The sequence below is a fragment of the Ursus maritimus genome, unplaced genomic scaffold (genome assembly GCF_017311325.1).
Source record: "Ursus maritimus isolate PB19 unplaced genomic scaffold, ASM1731132v1 scaffold_35, whole genome shotgun sequence".
In the NCBI taxonomy this organism is placed as follows: Eukaryota; Metazoa; Chordata; class Mammalia; order Carnivora; family Ursidae; genus Ursus; species Ursus maritimus.
This window is the reverse complement of record NW_024426119.1, coordinates 17,532,409-17,558,629: the sequence shown is the minus strand read 5'-3', so window position 1 is coordinate 17,558,629 and position 26,221 is coordinate 17,532,409. Positions and strand designations below refer to the sequence as shown.

The 26,221-nt window shown below is 34.8% G+C and overlaps 1 protein-coding gene across 7 annotated transcripts in view; it reads right to left on the bottom strand.

Annotated features, from left to right (window-relative positions):
• The window catches only part of ZNF280D (zinc finger protein 280D), a 127,552-nt gene that overhangs the window by 71,753 nt on the left and 29,578 nt on the right, over positions 1-26,221 (bottom strand). For all 7 annotated transcript variants that reach the window (XM_040620605.1, XM_040620603.1, XM_040620607.1 and 4 more), the window contains 4 exons: positions 22,914-23,031; positions 12,380-12,550; positions 11,952-12,061; positions 264-487 (listed from right to left, as the gene is read on the bottom strand). In XM_040620605.1, coding sequence (XP_040476539.1) covers positions 264-487; positions 11,952-12,061; positions 12,380-12,550; positions 22,914-23,031 — 623 coding nt within the window. The remainder of the gene's footprint in view (positions 1-263; positions 488-11,951; positions 12,062-12,379; positions 12,551-22,913; positions 23,032-26,221) is intronic.

Here is a 26,221-nt window from a genome sequence, read left to right as displayed (position 1 = left end):
AAAAGTCAATTTCCTCTTATTTGAAATAAAGTTTGTCCTTTCTTAAGTTATCTTAAAGAAATACAACTAAGTGGATCCAGGAGTCAACTCTAAATTACAAGAAAGAACAAAAGCTTTTTAACAGGACAACCTGCCTCTGTCCTTAGTAGAAAGTATTAAAATTTCTTATCTAGAATGGCACAGAAAAATACAAGATAAAGATAAACATTTATATCTGGAGCATTCCAGTTTTCAGACAGAAATGAAAATAAGTATTTACATACCTAATATTATTTTTAAGAATTTTCAAGCAACTGAAGCATTTAAAAGTTGTATGAGTCTTCTGTTCTTCCTGGACATCTCCTTCATGTTTTCCGTAATAAAAGTCATTAACTAACATGATCAATTTTCCTTTCTCTGAATCAACAGTCTTATTTTTATTTGCTGTACTTGAAAATTCTGTTTTAGCCAGTCCTGAAAAGTTATTTATCATGTCTGGACAACAGTACTGAAAGAGAAAAAATAGAAGTCTTATTTATCCCTTAAAAAAATTAGATATCAAAAAACAATTCTATGTTTACAACTAAAGTCAGACCATGTAAAACTGTGTTTGGTAATATGTCTGGAAAAATATTAATCTACAAGTATGTGGTACATACACTCTAAATAACAATAAACACCTATTATCTTAATAAGCAACAACAAAATTTTTTAAAAGAATAACCCTAAAACTAGGACTTGGCTATTGACCTAACAGCTTTTTTCCTTGAAATTTATCTTTTCAGATATAAATACTGAATAATAACTTAAATGTTTAACTAAACTAAAACCTATTCATTTCATATCCATGTTAAGATAGAGTATAGAAAGGAAATGTAGTTTTACATGCCATAATGTGTATGTTCAATTATTAAGTGATATATGAAATTTCATAATACCTAGTTAGAACTAAAAATTGAGCACAACTAACTTGCATTGCCCAGACGCAAGGTGGTAGAAAATGTGTGAGAAAAAAAAAAAAAGATCTTGAACAATGCTTTAAAAATTAGTAACATCTTGAAAAATTCTAGTTACACCTTGAAATCTAGAATACTTAAATATTTGAAGGGGAAATTTTGTTCCTCATGAATAAAATCAAGATGTCACATAAAGGGTTCTAATGTGGAATACTTTCATATGTGAGCTTTTTTTCTCAACAAGATATAATTAATTCATTTATTGTACATCATTTGCAGTTGTGGAATTTCTCTAAGGCAGTTTTTCTCAAAGGCCAGTCCAAAGAAGACCTGCATTAGAAAAACCAGAATTACTTGTCAAAATTCTAATTCCTGGGCCCATTTCAGACCCAAAAACCACAATGTATCTAGATACAGGGCCCAGAAATCTCTTTTTCAACAAGCTACCCGGGTAATTCTTTTATAACATACACCAGCTGATTTAAACTCTTCCTAAATGTATTATTTAGTAAATTAATAACAACATCAAAAAGTTTGAAACTCTAACAGAATTCTATTCCTTTTTTTTAAATCCAATTAGCCAAGGTATAGTACATCATTAGGTTTTTTTTGTTTTGTTTTGTTTTGTTTTTGTTTTTGTTTTTTTATTTGACAGAGACAGCCAGCGAGAGAGGGAACACAAGCAGGGGGAGTGGGAGAGGAAGAAGCAGACTCCCAGCGGAAGAGCCTGATGTGGGGCTCGATCCCAGAACGCTGGGATCACGCCCTGAACCGAAGGCAGACGCTTAACGACTGCGCCACCCACGCGCCCCACATCATTAGTTTTTGATACAATGTCCAATGATTCATTAGTTGAATATAACACCCAGTGCTCATCATATCATGTACCCTCTTTAATTTCCATCACGCAGTTACCACCCACCTCCCTTTCCCCAACCCTCAGTTTGTTTCCTGAAGTCAAGAGGCTCATAGGGTTTGTCTCCCCCAATTTCTAAGATAACATCCATTTCCTCTCCTGTCACAATGAAATGTTAGATCATTGGTAAAATGTTCTGTATCACACGAGAAGCTGGGTCTTTGATCCAACACAGACCTATAACATTTCAATTGCATTTATTTTGTTCACTTGTCAATTCTGAAACCTTTAGGGAAAAAACACCAAGAAAAAAATCTAAAATAGATCTAAAAGAAACGGGAAAAAATACTGAATACAACGAGCCCACAAATAGTGACACAATTAGTGTTTAGAAGTTAAGGTTGCATTCATAAGCTAAATAAGGATAAATACATTAGTTCCCTAATATACATGATCTTCTGAGGTCAACCACTCAGAATAAATACAGTTGAAATGAAACCACAACAAAAAAAGAGAAATGAGAAGTTTCTAGATACTTCTTGGGACACATGTAGTACTTCAGAGTTCAACCTTAGGAAAGTCAGACTATTTCTAAGGACTATTATAAGGCTAAGTTCCTTCCAAAACATGCTGGTTTTGAATTTAAGTGGAGAAAAGGATGGTTTAGAGTAAATCCATCAGCACTATCAGAAAAATAACTCAAAATACATTGTCTTACTACAAATGATATAAACCAGTAGTATCATTTTAATAGACAAAATCCCTGACCATATCTGCAATTTTACCATAGAAGCGATCTCAAACAACAGTGGGAAACATTATAATGCACAAAAGTGATATGATATAGAATAGTGTCCCTAATTAGAAATGTGGACAATCATATATATTGAAACATTAAATCTGGTTTTCAGACTGTAGAAGTTATTGAGTCATATTTAAGACTTGACTTTTTTCTGAAATCTACAAAACCACCTAAGTAGTCTATATTAGAGTGTACTGCAAGGTTGCATTTTTCAGAAACATCTAATTTGGTACATCTATAAAAGTTAAAGTTACCTTAAATGCTCATAAATTATACATAATGGATGATCGATTGCTAACTGTTTTTTCATTTTCTTTTTTTTACATAAAAAAGCTAGGAACAGGTTTTAAAAATAAATATACAAATCTCAACGTATCTTTTTTTTTTTTAGTATAGTTGACACACAATGCTACATTACTTTTATTCACAGTATCTTTTAAACAATATTTTGGATCCCTATTAAGACAGGTGAGTGATAAACCACTGAAAACCAAGAATGGACAATCTAGTTCAGGAAATTTGGTTATTGAGAAAAAAGCAAAGAACCCCAAAGAAAATACCCAAAAGGCAGGAAAGCAACTTAAGAAAGGAGAACTAGTCTTAGACTGAAGGTTTTATAGGAGAATAGAAAAAGCTACGGATGGCACATTGAGCTAAGGTCCAAGACCAACTGGTCATCTTTTATTCAGTCCTAAAACCCTTTTGGTTCTAGCCCTTCACTGTAGCCCTGGATTATCCCTTATTTTCTTGGGGATAAGATACTAAATACTTTAATGCCATATACTGTAATTTGACAAACAGCAGATACCACCTAAATACCATTCTCATCTTCACTCCTCACAGTAGAGAGACCATGTTCTATTGCTTTGTTAGTGCCTAAAAATTTAGGTTAGATTTTCAGAACAAAGACAGTGGGATGCTATTTTTAAATAGTAAAATAGAAGTTCCCATATGATCATCCAACATAAGTCAACATTTTCCCCTTCTGCTGGGATTCATCCAAAGCCACAACAACCAAATTCAAAAAATTTTTTTTCATTGAAACTAAGAGCCAGATAAAATCCACAGACTCTACAACATATGACAGCACTACCCAAAGCAGCCAAGCTCAGACAGAAGACATATAGTTGGAAGCAGTTCAGAGAAGTCAAAAGGACCCAATAGTAAGATATCTTAGAAAGTGTCAGCAAAAATTTGCATTCTAAAGGTGAAAGACACATCCTGAAGTGTAAAGCAACATACTTTGTTTACAAAAACAGGTGCAGAAGCTGGGGCAAGAAGGATAGAAGTCCCCCAGACTTCATCTGGTACAGAGAAGCAAATTAGGCAATGCTACATATAAAATCAGACACACAAGTCAGATTTGCAGAAAGCCTTCTGCCCAGAAAGAGGTGTATAAACCAGTTAGCAGGATGTGAGATTATCCTGGCAACCTACACTTCCCAAAAGGAGCCTTGTACAAAAGAGTTAGCCCAAGAAAATCCAACTTGTTCTTCACTTTGATTGAAACTTACATCTAAACAAAAACAAGATAAAAGGAGGAAAATGTAAAATTCTGACAAAAACACCATGGAGCAATTGCAGATGAAAACAGTGACCAAAGTTTCTGCTACAAATTTAAAAAACTTAATAAGTAATTGTCTCTAGTTGTAAAAGCACAAAGCAATAAGAGGTGGCAAGACAAAAAAAGACATAAAAAAGGAGTGGCAAAATCGAGGGAAAAGGAGAGAAATCAGAGAGATAAAGACAGAAAGGAAAACAGTGGTGAACAGGCATTGGAAAATAAAATGAAGGACACAAAGGCTGATAATGAGAAAAGGAAACTTAAAAAATTTAAGTGTTAAAAGGATTAGAAAGAAAATGTCAGATATGCCAGACAAAGGACATCAAATGAACGCATATTGGACAACATTCTCCCCTCCCCCCAAAAAGACAAAACAATTATACGGAATAAATATTTCAAAATATGAATCAAGAAAGCTACACTAAAATAAAGGAAGACACAAACAAACAAGCAGAAAGAGCATGTTATATATCACAGAAGACGGACCCAACCCCAACGCCAAGTCAGTCATTATAAAACTATCAGTCTTCCAAAATAAAGAATCCTATGGACAGCCAGGCAAAAAGATTAAATCACTTATAAGGAGCAAAATAATTCAGGCTTATCCCAGATTTCTCAACAGCAATATTAAATATTGCAAAACAGAAGCACCACAAACAAGATCCTCAAAGTAGGATCCAACTTACTTTATTTTTCTTAATTTTATTTTTTTAATTTAAATTCAATTAATTAACATACAATGTGTTATTGGTTTGAGGAAAAGGTCAGTGAATCATCAGTCTGTATAATACCCAGTGCTCATTACATCACATGCCCTCCTTAATGTCCATCACCCAGTTACCCATCCCCCTACTTGCCTCCCCTCCAGTAACCCTCAGCCTGAGGGTTGAGTCTCTTATGATTTGTCTCCCTCTCTGATTTAGTCCTTACTTTTTCCTCTTTTCCCCTATGAGTCTCTGCTCTGTTTCTTAAATTCCATATATAATTGAGATCATATAATAATTGTCTTTCTCTGATTGACTTATTTCGTTTAGCATATTACCCTCTAGTTCCATCCACATCCTTGCAAATGGCAAGATTTAATTTTTTTGATGGCTGGATAGTATTTGATTTTATACACACACACACACACACACACACACACACACCACATCTTCTTTATTCATTCATCTGTCAATGGATATCCAGGCTCTTTCCATAGTTTGGCTATTTTGGACACTGCTGCTATAAACTTTGGGGTGCAGGTGCCCCTTGAGATCACTACATTTTTATCTTTGGGGTAAATCCCTGGTAGTGCAATTGCTAGCTCTATTTTCAACTTTTTGAGGAACCTCCATACTGTTTTCCAGAGTGGCTACACCAGCTTGCATTCCCAACAGTGTAGGAGGGTTACCCTTTCTCCACATCCTCGCCAACAACTGTTGTTTCCTGACTTGTTAATTTTTTATATTCTGACTGGTGTGAGGTGGTATCTCATTGTGGTTTTGATTTGTATTTCCCTGATGCTGAGTGATGTGGAGCACTTTTTCGTGTGTCTTTTGGCCATTTGGATGTCTTCTTTGTAGAAATGTCTGTTCATGTCTTCTGCCCATTTCTTGATTGGATTATTTGTTCTTTGGGTGTTGAGTTTGGTAAGTTATTTCTAGATTTTGAATACTATCCCTTTATCTGATATGTCATTTGCAAATATCCGCTCCCATTCTGTCAGTTGTCTTTCACTTTTATCAACTGTTTCCTTTGCTGTGCAAAAGCTTTTTATCTTGATGAAGTCCCAATATTTCATTTTTGCCTTTGTTTCCCTTGCCTTTGGAGATGTGTCTAGCAAGAAGTTGCTGTGGCCGAGGTCGAAGAGGTTGCTGTCTGTGTTCTCCTCTCAAATTTTGATAGATTCCTGTCTCACATTTGGGTCTTTCATCAAGTCTATTTTGTGTATGGTGTAAGGAAATGGTCCAGTTTCATCCTTCTGCATGTGGCTGTCCAATTTTCCTATATTATCATAATTAAAGGGTCTCTCCAACAAGAAGATCTAACAATTGTAAATATTTATGCTCCTAACATGGGAGCAGCCAATTATATAAACCAAATAATAACAAAATTAAAGAAACATGTTGATAGTAGTACAATAACAGTAGGGGACGTTAACACCCTACTCACTGCAATGGACAGATCAGAGAAGCAGAAGATCAATAAGGAAATAAGGGCTTTGAATGACACACTTTACCAGATGTACTTCATAGATATATTCAGAACACTGCATCCTAAAGCAACAGAATACACATTTTTCTCAAGTTCACATGGAACATTCTCCAGAACAGATCACATATTGGGTCATAAATCAGGTCTCAACTGGTACCAAATGATTGGGATCATTCCCTGCATATTTATAAACCACAATGCTTTGAAACTTGAACTCAATCACAAGAGGAAATTTGAAAAGAACTCAAATACATGGAGGCTAAAGAGAATCCTACTAAAGAATGAATGGGTCAACCAGGAAATTAAATAAGAATTTTAAAAATTCATGGAAACAAGTGAAAATGAAAACACAACTATTCAAAACCTTTGGGATGCAGCAAAGGTGGAACGTACATAGCAATAAGCCTTAACATAACAAACCTTTCTAAAGAAACAAGAAAGGTCTCAAATACACAACCTAACCCCACACCTAAAGGAACTACAGAAAGAATAGCAAACGAAGCCTAAACCCAGCAGGAGAAGAGAAATAATAAAGATTAGAGCAGAAATCAATGAACCAGAAACCAAAGAACCACAGAACAGATCAACAAAACTAGGAGCTGGTTTTTTGAAAGAATTAATAAGATCGATAAATCCCTAGCCAGACTTATTAAAAAGAAAAGAGAAAGGACCCAAATTAATAAAATCATGAATGAAAGAGGAGAGATCAAAACCAACACTGAAGAAATACAAACAATTATAAGAACATAAATGAGCAACTATATTACAACAAATTAGGCAATCTGGAAGAAATGGATGTAGCCCTAGAGAGACATAAACTACCAAAACTGAAACAGGAAGAAACAGAAAACATGAACAGACCCATCACCAGCAAGGAAATTGAAGCAGTAATCAAAAATCTCCCAACAAACAAGGGCACAGAGCCAGATGGCTTCCCAGGGGAATTCTACCAAACATTTAAAGAAGAACTAATACCTATTCTTCTGACACTGTTTCAAAAAATCCAAATGGAAGGAAAACTTCCAAACTCTTTTTATGAGGCCAGCATTACCTTTATCCCAAAACCAGGCAAAGAGCCCACCAAAAAGTAGAATTACATACCAATATCCCTGATGAACATGGGTGCAAAAATTCTCACCAAAATACGAGCCAATAGGATCCAACAGTACATTAAAAGGATTCACCACAACTAAGTGGGATTAATTCCTGGGCTGCAAGGGTGGTTCAGCAACCACAAATCAATCAATGTGATATATAATACATAAATAAAAGAAAGGACAAAAACCATATGATCCTCTCAATAGATGCAGAAAAAGCATTTGACAAAGTACAGCATCCTTTCTCGATTAAAACTCTTCACAGTTTAGGGATAGAGGGAACATACCTCAATATAAAAGCCATATACAAAAAGCCCGCAGTGATCATTCTCAATGGGGAAAAACTGAGAGCTTTCCCCCTAAGGTCAGGAACATGGCACTATCACCACTGTTGTTCAACATAGTACTAGAAGTCCTAGCCTCAGCAATCAGACAACAAAAAGAAATAGAAGGCATCAGAATCAGCAAAGAAGTCAAACTCTCACCCTTTACAGATGACATGATACTCTATGTGGAAAACCCAAAAGACCCCACCCCAAAATTGCTAGAACTGATACAGGAATTTAGCAAAGCGGCAGGATATAAAATCAATGCACAGAAATCAGTTGCATTTCTATACACTAACAATGAGACAGAAGAAAGAAATTAAAGAGTCGATCCCATTTACTATTGAACCAAAAACCATAAGATACCTACGAATAAATCTAACAAAAGAGGCAAAGAATCTGTATTCAGAAAACTATGAAATATTCATGAAAGAAATTGAGGAAGATACAAAGAAATTGAAAAATGTTCCATGCTCATGGACTGGAAGAACAAATATTGTTAAAATGTCTATGCTACCTAGAGCAATCTACACATTCAATGCAATGCCTATCAAAATACCATCAACTTTTGCACAGAGCTGGACCAAATAATCCTAAAATTTGTATGGAACCAGAAAAGACCCTGAATAGCCTGAGGTATGCTGAAAAAGAAAATCAAAGCAGATGGCATCATAATTCCAGACTTCAAGCTCTATTACAAAGCTGTAATCATCAAGACAGTATGGTATTGGCACAAAAACAGACACAATACAGCTTCCCTAAAAACCTAAGCTACATATATACAAAGCAATCACATAGTGAAAGACTTAGAAAAAAAAAAAAAAAAGATAATAAAAAATTGTGATAGGGGCTCCTGAGAGTCTCAGTTGGTTAAGTGTCTGCCTTCAGCTCAGGTCATGATCCCAGGGTCCTGGAATGGAGCCTGGCATCGGGCTCCCTGCTCTGCGGGGAGCCTGCTTCTCCCTCTTCCTCTGCCTGCCGCTCCCCCTGCTTGTGCTCTCTCTCTCTGTGTCAAATAAATAAATAAAATCTTTAAAAATATAAATAAATAGATAATTGTGACAGAACTAGAAGTAAATCTATCATATCAATGAATACAAATAAGTTTAACTCAAGTGCCAAAACAAGAGATTTTCCTATAGGATCCCAAAGGAAAAATCAACTCTGCTGAAACCAAGGGGCATAACATGATTCAAAAAGGTTAAAAAGAAAAGGATACACAAATAATATACTAGGCAAATAGAAACCATAAGAAACCATGGGTTGTGAGCCTAAAAGTCGTTAAACATTAAGACAAAAAGAACATTTTATAAAAATGCTAAAGGATGCCTTTGGAATACAATTATAAGAGATTCATCTATACCACAAACAACAGCAACAATCTTAAAACAGAACTGTAACACATCCAAGAAAATAGTAATGAAAGATGTAGATTGAGACACAGTGTTGCTTAATCCGTGTAAGATCAAGCAGACAACAAAATAAATAAAAATACAGATACCTAAATAATGTTAGTAATATGCTAGATCTGGTTGATAAATATCAAATTTCAAAACTTAAGAAATTATTTACCTATTTTCAAGTTTCCATGTAACATCAAAAATCTACACACTAAAAAAGGAAACACTTGTTAGAATTTGGGTTTTTACCATTAAAAGTGTGAACGCCAGTTATGTCTTTAAATAAACTGGCTACAAAATATTGAGAAATATGTCGATCTCAAAGAATTCTTTAAGGATTAAATGAAATAACGTATTTATAGCTTAGTAGTCTGGCACATAGTCTCAGATAAATAAATTGTTCTTATTGTAGGATTTTGGTTTATGTTTTAGATATTCTTTATTGAAAGAAAACATTATTTCTGTGGTATAGTCATCTACTTATCTAGAATAACAGCAAAAATTCATTTATAAAGAATCTAAAAATCACACTTTTCCAAATTAGAAATGATTGTTAATACTGAAACTTCAACTGATACATAAAATGCATAAACTAGAATGCAAAGAGTCTACAGTTTTTTAAACTTCCTTGTCCTATCCCATCACATTTCTTTATGATATAAACACACATAAGTTATCCATATTATATTCAACTTAGTTCAAAATGTGTCTTGAGATCTTTTCATATCATAATCTATTATAGAGATTCCATTCTTTTAAAAGGTTGTGTGGTGTTCTATTATATGAATATTGTATGAAATTTTGGTTGTTTCTAATATGAGTAATCCCAAACAATGCTATAATACATTTTTGAAGTAAAGCTACATTTTGGAAAATGGCTGCCAGTTTCCCTAGTACAGAAGTACATATAATAAACTAAAAATTGTATACAAAATAGAAAAGAAAGAAAAACATTTCTGTTTACCTGTATATGCAGAAAGAATATTGGGGAAAATACAAAAATCAACGAATAAAAATTATTTTCTTTGAGAGTCATTCTGGGAACCAGGTACATAAGAGACAGAATTACGATTTTTCACTTGTAAACTTTTTTTATTTTGAATAATATCACTGTATTATCTACTCAAATAATTAAAGTTAATTAAAGAATTTAGTCCTTTTTCCAAATTCAAAACAAAAAAAATCAGGTATCTTATCAAAACATTACACAGATTAAAAAAAGTGAAAGCACTAGTACAGGTTAATTCTCATATAAGAAGAAAGCACAAAGTGCAATTATCAGGGACTATACTTTTTTTTTTTTTTAAAGATTTTATTTATTTATTCGACAGAGATAGAGACAGCCAGTGAGAGAGGGAACACAAGCAGGGGGAGTGGGAGAGGAAGAAGCAGGCTCATAGCGGAGGAGCCTGATGTGGGGCTCGATCCCAAAATCCCGGGATCACGCCCTGAGCCGAAGGCAGACGCTTAACCGCTGTGCCACCCAGGCGCCCCCAGGGACTATATTCTGGGAGCTAAAAGTAGTGATAGACCCAAAACAGCTTTATATATGAATAAAGAGATTGCATTTGAAATTCTAAAAAAGTTCCCTTATTTTTTCTACTTTTTCTGTCAAATGTTGTATTATTTTAAAGATCTATTTATTTTAGAGAGAGAGAAGAGAGAGAGAGAGAAAGCGAGTATGTGTTGGGGGAGCAAGGTGGAGAAAGAGGGAGAGAGAGTCCCAACCTGACTCCGTGCTGTTCTGAGCCACAAAGGCACCCCTCCTTCCTTTCGTGCTTCATATAATCTACATGGACTTTTTTCTTCCTCTTTCCCCCTTCCTGCCATTTATACTGGGCATGCAAAGAGAATACAGGCTATCCTCAGACCACAGCAGGATACTGTAAATACATACTAAAATACTTCAAGTGAAATGTTACCTACACCTCATATTTCATTTGTACTTTGAAAATATCTTTCTTTTTTCTTTTTTTAGAGAGAGGGGGCAGAGAATGAGGGAGAGAGACTCTTAAGCAGGCTCCTCCCCCAGCGTGGAACTCAGCCCTGGCTCTACGCCAGGCTGGATCTCATGACCCTGAGATCATGACCTGAAACCAAAATCAAGAGTCAGATGCTTAACTGACTGAGCCAGCCAGGTGCCCCTGAAAATTTCTTAAAATTTAATTTCAAGAGCTTCCTATTCTAACAAAAAACCTGAATTAATTTATAACAATTACAAAAATTATATTCTGAATGGAGTTAAAATAATTATTTCATATGAAATGCTCCATCATTTGGGGCTTAAGTCTGAGTGTTGAAAATTAAATGTAAAATTCAGATTTTCATTGTGTAATGTGACATGCACATATTACCATGGGCAAAAAAATAAGATAACTAAAGAAGCTATATAAAAAATGCCTTTTTAAAAAAAAAGTTTGAAGTATACCAAATCTACTAAATAAAATATTCTGATTAATACCTTATTTTCATTTAAAATTAGAATATAAAAAGCATATATTATAATGCATATAAATTTAATCTTAAAATTTGATGATTCAGAGGAAATTTTAAAATCCTATATGAATAAAATCTTTAAAAAAAATAAATAAAAAAATAAAATCCTATATGAAAATAATCACTATGAATATAAATCTTTGCCTAAATTATACGGAAACACCACTAGGAGAAGATGTTTTACTTAAATAACTCCACAAAACATTATTTACTATAAATCAATCAGTATTTTTAGGGATTTGCAAACTTTTTTAAAATTAAATTTTGAAAAAGTTTTACCTTCATGTGATTTTTCAAAGGATCCAAAAGATTAAAATGAATGTTGCACTTTGGACAAGCTCTTGGAAAAGGTGTTCCATTTTTAGATTGATTTGATGAGGTATTTGTACCTAAAATAAATTCAAAACATATAGAATACAAAATTCACCACTTCATAACCTTAAATAACCACTAATAACAGTTTGTAAATTTACTACAACTTCTAAAACTTATGTATAAATACTATAATTTCTTTTTTTTAAGGGGGGGAGGAGCAAAGGGACAAAGAGAATCTCAAGCAGGCTCCTTGCCCAGCAGAGTCCAATGTGGCTCAGTCTCAGAGCCCTGAGATCATGACCTGAGCCAAAATTAAGAGCCAGATGCTTAACCAACTGAGACACCCAGGAGACCCTATAATTTCTTTTTTATAGGCCACATTTCACGTTTACCTTTTGATGACGTAGCCTGAGGAGATGTCACTGAAAGAGACTTAACTGAAGGAAATACAGCTGAAGAATTTAATCCAGAAATACCATCACTGGGCTTTGGCTTTTTTGGATTAACGCTGTTTACTTCAGAAGTAGAAGGACGTTTTGATAAAAACGAACTTTCATTCATACCTACAATGAATTAAATAGTGGGAAATATATTTTTAAACACTTCAGCATATTACCTATAACAAAGTAAAATTTGGAGCTAAATTAAATGTAATACAACTGAATTACCCTATCATTCAAATGACAATAAATAATGATAAAAATTGATGTGATCAAAAGTCAGGGGGTGTGCCAAATATCAATCTTGAAAAAGAATAAAACTGGAGTATCACAATCTCAGATTTCAAGATATACTACAAAGCTATCAAAAGCGTATGGTACTGGACAAAAACACACACAGATCAATGCAATACAACAGAGAGCCCAGAAAAAAGCCCACGATTATATGGTCAATTAATCTACAACAAAGGAGGCAAGAGTATAAAACAGGAAGAAGTCACTTCAACAATGATGTTGGGAAAACTGGATAGCTGCATGCGAAAGAATGAAATTGGACCACTTCCTTATACCATCCGCACAAATAAACTCAAAATGGATTAAAGACCTAAATGTGAGATCTGAACCCATAAAGTTTCTAGAGGAAAACACAGGCAGTAATCTCTTTGAAATCAGCCATAGAAACATTTTTCTAGATATGTCTCCTTTGGCAAGGTAAACAAAAGCAAAACTAAACTATTGGGACTACACCAAAATTAAAGACTTTTGCATAGCAAAGGAAACTATCAACAAAACAAAAAGGCAATCTACAGAATGGGAAAAGATATTTCGAAATGATACATCCAAGAGGGAGTTAATATCCAAGATATAAAAGTAACTTATACAACTTAACACCAAAAAAGCAATTAATGCAATTAAAAATGGGTAGAACAGACATTTCTCCAAAGACAGACAGATGGCCAACAAACACATGAAAAGATGCTCAACATCACTCGTCATCAGTGAAATGCAAATCAAAAGCACAATGAGGTACCACTCACACCTGTCAGAATGGCTAAAATGAGAAAGACAAGAAATAACAAATGTTGATGAGGATGTAGGAAAAAAGGAACCCTCATGCATTGTTGGCAGGAATGCAAGCCAGTGCAGCCACTGTGGAGAACAATATAGAGGTTCCTCAAATAATTAAAAATAGAATTACCATATGATCTAGTAATTCTACTACTGGGTATTTACTCATAGAATACAAAAACACTAAAAGATATGTTTATTGAAGCATTATTTACAATAGCCAAGATATGGAAGTGACCTAAGTGTCCACCTATAGATGAATGGATAAAGATTTTGTACATAAATAAATGGAACAAAAAAGAATGAAATCTTGCCATCTGCAGTAACATGGATAGATCTAGAGGATATAATGCTAAAGTGAAATAAGTCAGAGCAAATACCATGATTTCATTCATATGTGGAACTGAAGAAACAAAACAAATGAACAACAACAAAAAAAAAGGACAGAAAGAAAAAAACCAAACACTTAAATACAGAGAACAAACTGGTGGTTGTCAGAGGGAAGGTGGGTAGGGGGATGGGTGAAATAGGTGAAGAGGATTAAAAATAAACTTATTGTGATAAGCATCAAGTAATGTATGGAATTGTTGAATCATTATATTGTACGCCTGAAACAAATATAACACTGTTTAATTATACTTGGATTTTTAAATTTCTTCTTTTTTTTGTAGAGAAGGGGAGGGGGGAGGAGCAGAGGGAGAGGGAGAGAGAGAATCTTAAGCAGGCTTCACACTCAGAATGGAGCCCAATGCGGGGCTTGATCTTACAACCCTGAGATTATGACCTAAGCTGAGATCATGACCTGAGCCGAAATCAAGAGTTGGACACAACCAACTGAGCCACCCAAGTGCCCCTAAACTTGAATTTTTTTAAATTAATTTAATTTGGGGGGAAGAGCACCAACATGGTGGCACAGTAGGAGGACCCTAGGCTCCTCTTGTCCCTTGAACACAACTAGATAACTATCAAATCATTCTGACTACCCAAGAAATCGACCTCAGGACTGACAGAAGAAACTCCACAACTAGAGGGAGAGAAGAGGCCACATCTACAAAGGCAGGAAGTATGGAGACACGGTTTGGGAGAGAAACGGATCAGGGGTGCTGCAGAGGGGAGCGAGCCCTGGTGGCTGAGAGAGGCACAAGGAGAACAATTCCCCAAAGCTAATGGCTGGGAAAACGAGAAGGACTGATTTTCATGAGTTTTTGCAACCAGCAGGACTTGAAGACTGGAATTTTAAAGGTCTGTGGGCTTGGCTGGGATAGACCCCTGACGGCACTGCCCTGCTCCTGGAGAGAAAGCAGGCAAATAATCCCAGGGGAAGATGGCACCATCTGAGGAATGCCTAAGGCACACAGCAGGGAGATTGTTCACTCTTCTTGGAGTATATCTGTGAGAGGTGGTGTTTGCAGAGACACCTTTCCCGGGACAAAAGAGCCAGTAGGCACTATTCCCCTCCTGCACCCCTCAGCACAGGTGCAGAGCCGCCTGCTAAGGGAAGCTCAGCTGGACACTGGCTGCCTAGCCTGCTTGTTCAAAGTCCCACAACCCTTTCCTCTGGCTCAACCGCCTTTCTCAGTCAAACGTGCATTAGTCCCAGTGCAGCAAGACCCTCCACCAGAAGACCAATGCAGGTCCCCACCCACACCACATCTCTAAAGTTTGGAGTTTTAAAAGTCAGCAGGGTTGGCTGGGATAGAGCCCAAAGTGCACTGCGATGCTCCTGGCAGGCAAGCAACCCAGAGACAGAGAGCATGAAAACACCAATCTGAAAAATGAGAACAGACGTAGGGAACTCAGTGACTCTATCAAATGTAATAACATTCGTATTATAGGAATTTCACAAGAAGGACAGAGAAAAAGGGGCAGAAAACTTATTTAAGGAAATAATAGCTGAAAACTTCTCTAATCCAGGGAAGGAAACATCAAAAGGAAGCTGGAGTAGCAAAACTTGTATCAGACAAACTAGATTTTCACCAAAGACTGTAACAAGAGATGAAGAAGGGCACAGTATCATAATAAAGGGGTCTATCCAACAAGAAGATCTAACAAATGTAAATACTTATGTTCTCAACATGGAATCACCCAAATACACAAAGCAATTAATAACAAAATTAAAGAAACTCATGGATAATAATATAATAATAGTAGGGAACTTTAACACCCCACTTACATTAATGGACAGATCAGATCATCTCACCAGATAATCAACAAAGAAAGAATGACTCTGAATGACACACTGGAACATATACGACTTAAGAGATATATTCAGAACAATCCATCCTCAAGTAACAGAATACACGTTCTTTTCAAATGCGCTAGGGACATTCTCCAAACACAAATCAGGCCTCAACAAGTACAGAAAGACTGAGATCATACCATGCATATTTTCTGATCACAACGCTATGAAACTTGAAGATAACCAGAAGAAAAAATTTGGAAAGATCACAACACATGGAGGTTAAACAAAATGCTACCAAAAGTGAGTGGGTCAACCAGGAAATCAAAGAAGAAATTAAAAAATACATGGAAACAAATGAAAATGAAAACACAGTGGTCAGAAAGCTTTGGGATGCAGCAAAAGCAGTCATAAGAGGAAAGTATATAACAATACAGGCTTACCTTAAGAAGAAAGAAAAATCTCAAATAAACAACCTAACATTACAACTAAAGAAGCTAGAAAAAGAACAAGAAATTAAGTCTACAGTCAGCAGAAGAAGGGAAAGAATAAAGATTAGAACAGAAATAAATGATATAGAAACTAAAAAAACAACAGATTAATGAAACCAGGAGCTGGCTCTTTGAAAAAAAACAGTAAAATTGATAAGTTCCTAGCCACACTTATCAAAAAAAGGACCCAAATAAGCAAAATTGCAAATGAGAGAGGAGAAATGACAAACAGCACCACAGAAATATGAATAATAATAATAATAATAATAATGAATAATAATAAGAGAAATATGAATAATAATAAGAGAATATTATGAAAAACTATATGCCAACAAATCAGACAACCTGGAAGAAGTGGATAAATTCCTAGAAATATATAAACCACCAAAATTGAAAAAAGAGAAACAGAAAACTTGAACAGACTGATAACCCAGTAAAGAACCTGAATCAGTAATCAAAAAATTCCCAACAAACAAAAGTCTAGAGCCAGATGGCTTCACAGGAGAATTCTACCAAACATTTAAAGAAGAGTTAATACCTATTCTTCTCAAACTATTCCAAAAAATAGGGGTGCCTGGGTGGCTCAGTCGTTAAGCGTCTGGCTTAGGGCATGATCCCAGAGTCCTGGGATCGAGCCCTGCATTGGGCTCCCTGCTCCACTGGGAGCCTGCTTCTTCCTCTCCCACTTCCCCTGCTTGTGTTCCCTCTCTCGCTGGCTGTCTCTCTCTCTGCCAAATAAATAAATAAAATCTTTAAAAAACAAACAAATAAATAAATAAATAAATAAATAAACTATTCCAAAAAATAGAAATGGAAGGAAAACTTCCAAATTCATTCCATGAGGAAAAAGACTCCACTACCAAAGAACTCTAAGCCAATATCCCTGATGAACATGGATGCAAAAATTCTCAATAAAATACTAGCAAATCAAATCCAACAGTATATTAAAAGAATCATACACCACGATCAAGTGTGATGCACCACATTAAAAAAAAAGAAAGGATAAGAACCATATCATCCTCTGAATAGATGCAGAAAAAGCTTTTGACAAAGTACATCTATTCATGATAAAAACTCTCAACAAAGTAGGGATAGAGAGAACATACCTCAACATCATTAAGACCAAATATGAAAAACCCACAGCTAATATCATCCTCAATGGGGAAAAACTGAAAGCCTTTCCCTTACGTTCAGGAGCAAGACAAGGATGTCCACTCTCACCACTGTTATTTAACATAGTACTGGAACTCCTAGCCACAGCAACCAGATAACAAAAAGAAACAGGAGGCATCATGGAAGAAGTCAAATTTTCACTATTTGCAGAAGACATGATACTTTGTATAGAAAACCCAAAAGACTCCACCAAAAAATTGCTAGAGCTGATACATGAATTCAGTAAAGTCGCAGGATACAAAATCAATGTACAGAAATCTGTTGCATTTCTATACACCAATAATGAAGCAGCAGAAAGAGAAATGAAGGAATGAATCCCATTTACAATTGTACCCAAAACCATAAGATACTTTAGGAATAAACCTAACCAATGAGATAAAAGATCTGTACTCTGAAAACTATAAAACACTGATGAAATTGAAGAGGACACAAAGAAATGGAAAAATGTTCCATGCTCATGGATTAGAAGAACAAATATTGTTAAGATGTTATATTACCCAAAGCAATCTATACATTTAATGCAATTCCTATCAAAAGGATTTTCAGAGCGCTAGAACAAACAATCCTAAAATTTGTATGGAACCACAAAAGACCCTGTATAGCCAAACTAATCTTGAAAAAGAGAGCCAAAGCTGGATGCATCACAATTCTGGATTTCAAGCTATAGTAAAAAGCTGTAGTCATCAAGGCAGTATGGTACTGGCACAAAAACAGATACACAGATCAATGGAACAGAATAGAAAACCCAGAAATGAACCCACAGTTATATTGTCAATTCATCTCCGACAAAGCAGGGAAGAATACCCAATAGAAAAAAGACAGTCTGGGACACCTGGGTGGCTCAGTCATTAAGCATCTGCCTTCGGCTCAGGTCATGCATGATCCCAGGGTACTGGGATCGAGCCCCACATCAGGCTCCCTGCTCAGTGAGGAGACTGCTTCTCCCTCTCCCTCTGCCTGCTGCTCCTTCTACCTGTGCTCGCTCTCTGTCAAATAATACATAAAATATTTTTTAAAAATAAAAAAAGACAGTCTCTTCAACAAATGGTGTTGGGAAAACTGGACAGCAATATCCAAAGAATGAAACTAGACCATTTTGTTACATCACACACACACACACACAAAATCAAATTGGATGAAAGACCTAAATGTGAGATAGGAAACCATCAAAATCCTAGAGGAGAACACAGGCAGTAACCTCTCTGACACTGGCCATAGCAACTTCTTTCTAGATATGTCTCCTGTGAAGGGAAACAAAAACAAACTATTGAGACTCCATCAAAATAAAAGGCTTCTGCACTGCGAAGGGAACAATCCACAAAACTAAAAGGCAATCTTCGGAATGGGAGAAGAGATTTGTAAATGACCTATCTGATAAAGGGTTAGTACCCAAAATCTATAAAGAACTTATCAAACTCACCACCCAAAAAACAAATAATCCGTTTCAAAAATGGGCAGAAGACATGAACAGACATTTCTCCAAAGACATACAAATCACCAACACACACGTGAAAAGATGCTCAACATCACTCATCATCAGGGAAATGCAAATCAAAACTACAATGAGGTATCACCTCATACCAGTCAGAATGGGTAAAATTAAGAACACAGGAAACAACAGGTGTTGGCAAGAATACAGAGAAAGGGAAACTCTCTTACACTGTTGGTGGGAATGCAAACTGGGGCAGCCACTCTAGAAAACAATATGGAGGTTCCTCAAAAAGTTAAAAATAGAACTACCATACCATCCAGCAATTGCACTAATAGGTATTTACCCAAAGGATATAAAAATACTACTTCAAAGGGATACACGCACCCCTATGTTTATAGCAGCATTATCAACAATAGCTGAATTATGGAAAGAGTCCAAATATCTAATGACTGATGAGTGGGTAAAGATGTGGTATATATATATACAATAGAATATACATAAAAAAGAATGAAATCTTGCCATTTGCAATGACAGGGATGGAGCTAGAGAGTATTATGCTAAGTGAAATAAGTCTGCCAGAGAAAGACAAATAGCACATGATTTCACTCCTATGTGGAATTTAAGAAACAAAACAAATGAACATAGGGGAGAAAAAGAAAGAGAAAGTGCGGCAAACCAAGCAACAGACTCTTAAGGAAGAGAACAAACTGATGATTACCAGAGAGGAGGTAGATAAATGGATGGGTTAGGTTATGGGGATGAAGGAGGACGCTTGTGATGAGCACCAGGTGTTGTATGTAAGTGCCGAATCACTGAATTCTACACCTGAAACCAATACTACACTGTATGTTAACTGGAACTTAAATAAAAACTTGAGGATAATAAATATTAATTTTTAAGAAATAATTTTTTAAAAGTCAGGGTATAAAAAATCATACAAACATCTATTATGGACTATATATATTCAAATAATTCATGAAATAATCTCTTTATGCAAGAAAATACTAAATATGACTTCAAATAAAGGAATATATAAACAGCAGTTAAGAAAGAAGCCAGACCAAAATACTCCAAGCAAAAAAGAAAAGAAAAAATTAAAGCAGAGAATACTCCAAACTAAGTTTCTACAAATGAATCATGTTTCGATGTTTTAAGTGCACTGGAGTTAGTTTACAAAAGAAAAATTTTATTTTATTCTAAAAATCTAGAAAAGACCCATTTTATTTATTTAAAATGTCTAATGGAACGTTAGTTCTTTTTCCACCTAACAAAGAGGTGGTCAATTCATGGCTTCAGGTTATATTATCCATTTATTCAAAGTAGAAAAGTGGAAAAACTACAAAAGTTAGAAGTACAAAGTGGAAAAAATCTTGAAGGATAATACCTCATTCACTCATATGAAAGGGCTCATAATGGAAGGAGTTAGTACAATGGTTTTCAAATTATGTTCCTGGAGCCTAATGGGCTCATTTTAGGGAATATATTGGTTATAACTGACAGAGGAACTCTTTTATGTTTTATTTATTAGACTTTAGAATAAAATTTTGTTTGCATAGGAATTTTATTCATAAAAACAGTTTTTAGTTTGAAAACCATCACCTTGAAGCTAAAGGATTTTAGTCCTATTCAGAGCATTAGCAAGAGAAATAGCGATATTTAGGCTATAACCAGGCCAGGCAAAAGTTCTTTTTGAAAACAACACACAACTACTTGGTAATAAGGATTCTAAAACTGCACACCATATTTTAATGTTCTCAACTGTACACTAAAAGTAGAAGCAGTAAACATATTAGATTAAACCAGACAGTATAAGATGAAATTCAAGCTCTGCCACTGACTAGCTATGTATTCTTGGCTTATTTAATGAACTTCTCTGAGCCTCAGTTTCCTCTTTTGTAAAATAAGTTATAATGCCTTATTTTATATAACTGTTTTAAGATCAAATAAGATAATGTATTTGAAGCACTCAACACAATATCTGACACATAGAAAGCATTCAGTAATAAATGACAACTATCATCGTTACTAAAAACATATTTTGTATCTTAACTTACTTTTATTTTTTTATTTTTAATTTTTTTAAAGATTTTATTTATTTATTTGACAGAGAGAGAGACAGCCAGCGAGAGAGGGAACACAGGCAGGGGGAGTGGGAGAGGAAGAAGCAGGCTCCCAGCAGAGCAAGGCGCCTGACATGGGGCTCGATCCCAGGACTCTGGGATCACGCCCTGAGCCGAAGACAGACACTTAACGACTGAGCCAGCCAGGTGCCCCTTAACTTACTTTTAAAAAGCACCCACACAACATCTGGCACATAGAAAGCATTCAACAATAAATGACAGCTATTATCATTACTAACGAAATATTTTAGATCTTAACTTACTTTAGAGGAAAAAATTATTCTAATAGATTCACCTGTCAGCTTTTTAATAAGGGGAACCATGCCAGAAAAATAAAGAGTATTATACTAGTTGGTTCCTCTGTTTCATCCTGTGAAATAATATAAAAATGATTTTTTTTTCCAACTTCAAGACATGTGATTATTGATGGCTCTAACATGGGTACTTGGAAAAGATTTGTGTAATCACAGTAGCATTCTTGTGAGATGCTTAGGTCACTTGAAAAGCCAATGAATGTTGGTATTTTGATTAAGCACCTGCTTATATAACAGGCTGGACAGTAGAAACAGACAGTTTTACTATAAGAACTTTTTAACATAAGAAATAAAATCACTCTGAAGAGTTTTAATTATTTATTTTTAAAGATTTATTTATTTGAGAGAGAGAACACACACGAGTAGGGGGGAGGGGCAGAGGGAGAAGGAGAAGCAGACTCCCTGCTGAGCAGGGAGCCCACCCTGAGGCTCGATCCCAGGACCCCGGGGTCACGACCTGAGCCAAGGCAGCCGCTTAACCGACTGAGCCACTCAAGCGTCCACTCAAGTGCCCCCATTTAAGAGTTTTAAATTCTGACCCTTTATCCCTGTCATCTTTCGTTTGTGTTGTTTTCTACGCTGAACAGTGCTCTCTCTCTGCCAGGAAAATCCTTTCAAAAACAAGCTCAAATCCAGTCTTCTCCAAATATTTGTGATCACTGGACAGTGGTCAGTTAATCATACTACTGAACATAAAGCACATATTATCATTCATACCAACTGCTGTCAAGTCCTTTAAAGTTCACAATGCATTTTCACATTTAGTTATCTTATTTGTGCCTCAAAAAAGCCTTGACTAAAGTAGAGTGAGAATTAAAATTTTATCTCCCAATGGCTGACTCTAGGCCTGGAGAATGAATGCATTAAATAAGAAAAATAAAATCTCCATTTTAACTATATGAGAAGACTGAAGTGTAAAAACTTAATGAAGACTACAAAAATCTTAAGAATAGGGGCGCCTGGGTGGCTCAGTCATTAAGCATCTGCCTTTGGCTCCGGGCGTGATCCCAGCATTCTGGGATCGAGCCCCACATCAGGCTCCTCTGCTGGAAGCCTGCTTCTTCCTCTCCCACTCCCCCTGCTTGTGTTCCCTCTCTCGCTGGCTGTTTCTGTCAAATTAATAAATAAAATCTTTAAAAAAAAAAGAAAAAAAGAAAGACACTAATCTAATTAGGAAATCATTTGTAACCATATACTTTTTCACACTAGTAGTCATAAAAACTAATAGTTCTTTTAACAGAGTATTTAGGATATCAAAGATTTCTGTAACTTACAGAAATTATTTTAAGATTTTTCAGTCCATTTTTAGCGCCAAGTGAGAACAAATTCAAAGCTGGTTAGCTTAATTAACAGGAAAAAATAAAACATATTATTTTTAAAAATATTTTTTTAAATTCAATTAACATATAGAGTATTATTAGTTTCAGAAGTAGAGTTCATTGATTCATCAGTCTTATGTAACACCCAGTGCTTATTACATCACATGCCCTCCTTAAGGTCCATCTTATTATTAAATAAGATTTTATTTAAAATCATCCAAGTGGAAAAAAAAAGTCACCAAGAAAGTCATTCAAGAACTATTAGCATTATTCCACTTTACAATATATGAAAAACTTAACATAAAGGCATGAACTTGAAAACAGAAAGTCAATTCCATATACGTATTCATCAAGTTTCTTCTTATAATTTTTTTAAGTGTTAAAACCAACCTGGTATAGAAAGTGTTGGTCCCCCTTGGTAATGTGATGATCCTGTATCCTGGGTCAAGTCAAACAGTAGCTCTGAAGAATTATTAGACACAACTCGTGATGAGTTCGTTATATAACCCTGTTAAAATATTTCAAAGGAAGAATATTACATTTACTCAACATAGTTACAATTACTTTGTTTCATAAGTTTTATAAAGGTAAATTTAAGTGTATGTCAATATTATAAGAATAGCCTTTCACAACTCAGTAATTAATAAGTTATAAAACACAGCGGTAATCATTACTATCTGTCAAAATCATCATCTACTAAAACTGAAAGCAAGCTTTTAACTTAACAGCTGTTTTTTTCCTTACTAGCCAATTAAAACAGGGCAAATTGTAGTCCGTTTTTTTTTTCAAGAGAAAGGAAACATATATATCCATTTTAAATCAACAGGATTAATACACTCTAGAGGACTACTAAAAATGCAGTATTCCCATCAAAGAGCAAACAGAAAAACTTTGCAAAATCTATGGGTAAAAGGAAAAATAGGAAAGCATACTGACATTAAGTACAAATTTAAAAGCTCTGTATCTCCATAAGCCCCCCAGACAAACTATCAGGGCAAACAAATTAGAAATCAATCTGCATCAGCGTTAGAAATGAATATAGCACATGGTTTGAATTTTAGAATCATCTTTATCGGAAAAATTAATAAGGCAAGGGTCAGGAATAGAACAGGTCCTCCCCCTACTATTCCTGCTATTCCATAGAAAGCCATGCGAGATTGGGGGAATATCCCATTTCACAGGACAAATATGAAAGCTGCTTGGGTCAACAGGGTAAACCCAAATAAGAAAGCCAGGCAAACGGGTTAGATGGAAGCTATTAATAGGAATAATCTGGGACAGCTGCTCTGCTCCTGGAAGCCTTAGGGCTCAAGGGAAGGTTTAGCCTTTCCATCAGGAGAAAAGATGGCCCCAGCTAGTAGGACATCTCAGGAAGAGTGAAAAGTATGAGATGAATGATAATGTGCTCAAGAATTAGGCAGTATAAATTTGTGTTAGCACAAATAAATGTTTAGTATAATTATGAAAAGTGTGATCAATTTAGGGATGTATACGCCAGTACTATTATGTATTAAATATACTGATAGACACACTCATAAAATATATTCCAATTCTATTTTTTAAAGCCCATCATTGTAGAGTAAGCTCTCAGAGTGAATTCTGGACCATTCTATATGTCATAATATACAACAAGCAAAAGTTTTAGGATTAACAATGCTTAAAAATCAAAAGGGAAAAAGTCACCTTAAGAGAAAAATGGGCAAAAGCTATAAACTGAAACACTTCAAAAGTAAAATACTTTTTTCCAACTTACTAGTCAAAGAAATGCAAATAAAGACAATGGCAATTTTTAACTACTAAATTGGCACTGTATTAAAGATAATAATATGTAATACAAAATAACTGGCTACTCCTCTTAAAAGTATTCAAGTCATGAAAGAAAAAGAATGAGTAACTACAGAAAAATGTGAGACTAAGGAGAAAAAACTAACTGCAATGTGTGATCCTGAACACGATCCTGGGAATGAAAAATGACATTAATTGAAAAACTGGTAAAATTCAATTAAGGCTTGAAGTTTACTTAATGTTAATTACCTGATTATGATACATAAAATGTTAGCATTAGAGAAACTAGGTTAGGCATATATGAGAACTCTCTGTATTATTTTTCTTCTAAGTCTAAAATCGGCTGGAAGTAAAAATTTTAAAATTAAAAAGTAATGATAACATTCACTATTGGCAAAGTAGAAGTTATATTTTGGTACAGCATTTCTGCATGAATATGCTGGCAGCAGCTGTCAAAAGCTTTATGTAAGTTTGCATCATTTGGTCCAATTATTTCACTTTAAAAATTTACAAGGAAATAAAGATGTTTAATGAGAATTATTTTTAAAAACAAAAAATTAAAATCTGTATGTCCAACAAAAAAAATGGTTGAATGATTGACTATCATGCAAACACTATGTTTTTGAGAACTATCCAATGGCATAATCCTAGTAGAATGTTCACAGAAAAAAGAGGAATACATATTTGTATACATAGTATGGTCCTGATTTATATACTCTATACTATGTCTGCACAGGGGAAAAAAGCCAAAATATAGTTATGTACCCTTCTCTCTTTCTCAACTTCTCTCCAAAATAAATATTAAAGATAGAAACATAAAGGTTTTATTTGGCTTGTGCTTGTTAACTGAGGGATAATTAAGTTTTCAAAATTTTGGTGTGCTACTAACTTTTCTACTGACATCAGTTTGTTAAGTTATGGCAACAAAATGAATGAAGGGAGTCAAAAGGTATAAACTTTTGGTTGTGGGATAAATTAGTCATGGGGATGCACCGTACATGGTGACCATAGGTAATAATACTGTATTGCATATTTAAGAGCTGCTAAGAGTGTAGATCTTAAAATTTCTCATCACAAGAAAAAAAATTCTGTAACTATATATGGTGATAGATGTTAACCAGATTATGGTGAACATTTTGCAATATAAGTAAATATCAAATCATTATGTTATGTTGTGCACCTGAAATTAGCATAATGTTGAATGTCAATTATACCTCAATAATAAATTTTTAAATTTTTAAAAAGAGATGACCTTTCTACCACTCTGCACAAATTGCAGAATAAAAAAAATACCAAATAAGTAAATAAATAGTTGTTGTTTAAACAAAAAGGAAGTTATGGAAACAGGTATAGGAGTAACTCAAACCACTTCTAGAATATGAGGCCTAACAAGGCGAATTCTGCATTTGAACCTGTAATATAAAAACCATGTAATATAAACCATTTGAACCAGGTAATATAAAAAATGCATAATGCCATCTGACCTCACTGTAACCAAGCTCAATCTTAGTTCATAATAAATATTTTCTCCAAATATTTGCACTTAAAAAATGGAAAATACTCACTTGTATTTTCCAAAATAGTTCTTTAACAGAAATATAAAGTTAATACTCTTTAACACTTTATTAGGAGACCACTCTGGTTAACTAAGCTCCAGAATTTCAGAGAGCAGGCACACACTGTTCAACAGTAACTGGTTAAAATAATTCTCCAATAGGGAGAATATAAAAATTCAGAAAGATATCAAATACAATAGACACTAGACTGGGATTCAGAAGACCAGCACATTTAACTATATACCTTGGGCAAGTCACTTCGGAGCTTCAAGTTATTCACCTTTCAAACTGAAATATAGTCACAATTGTGTTTTAAATGTACTTGTACTTCATGATACATATATGTATTAAATCAAG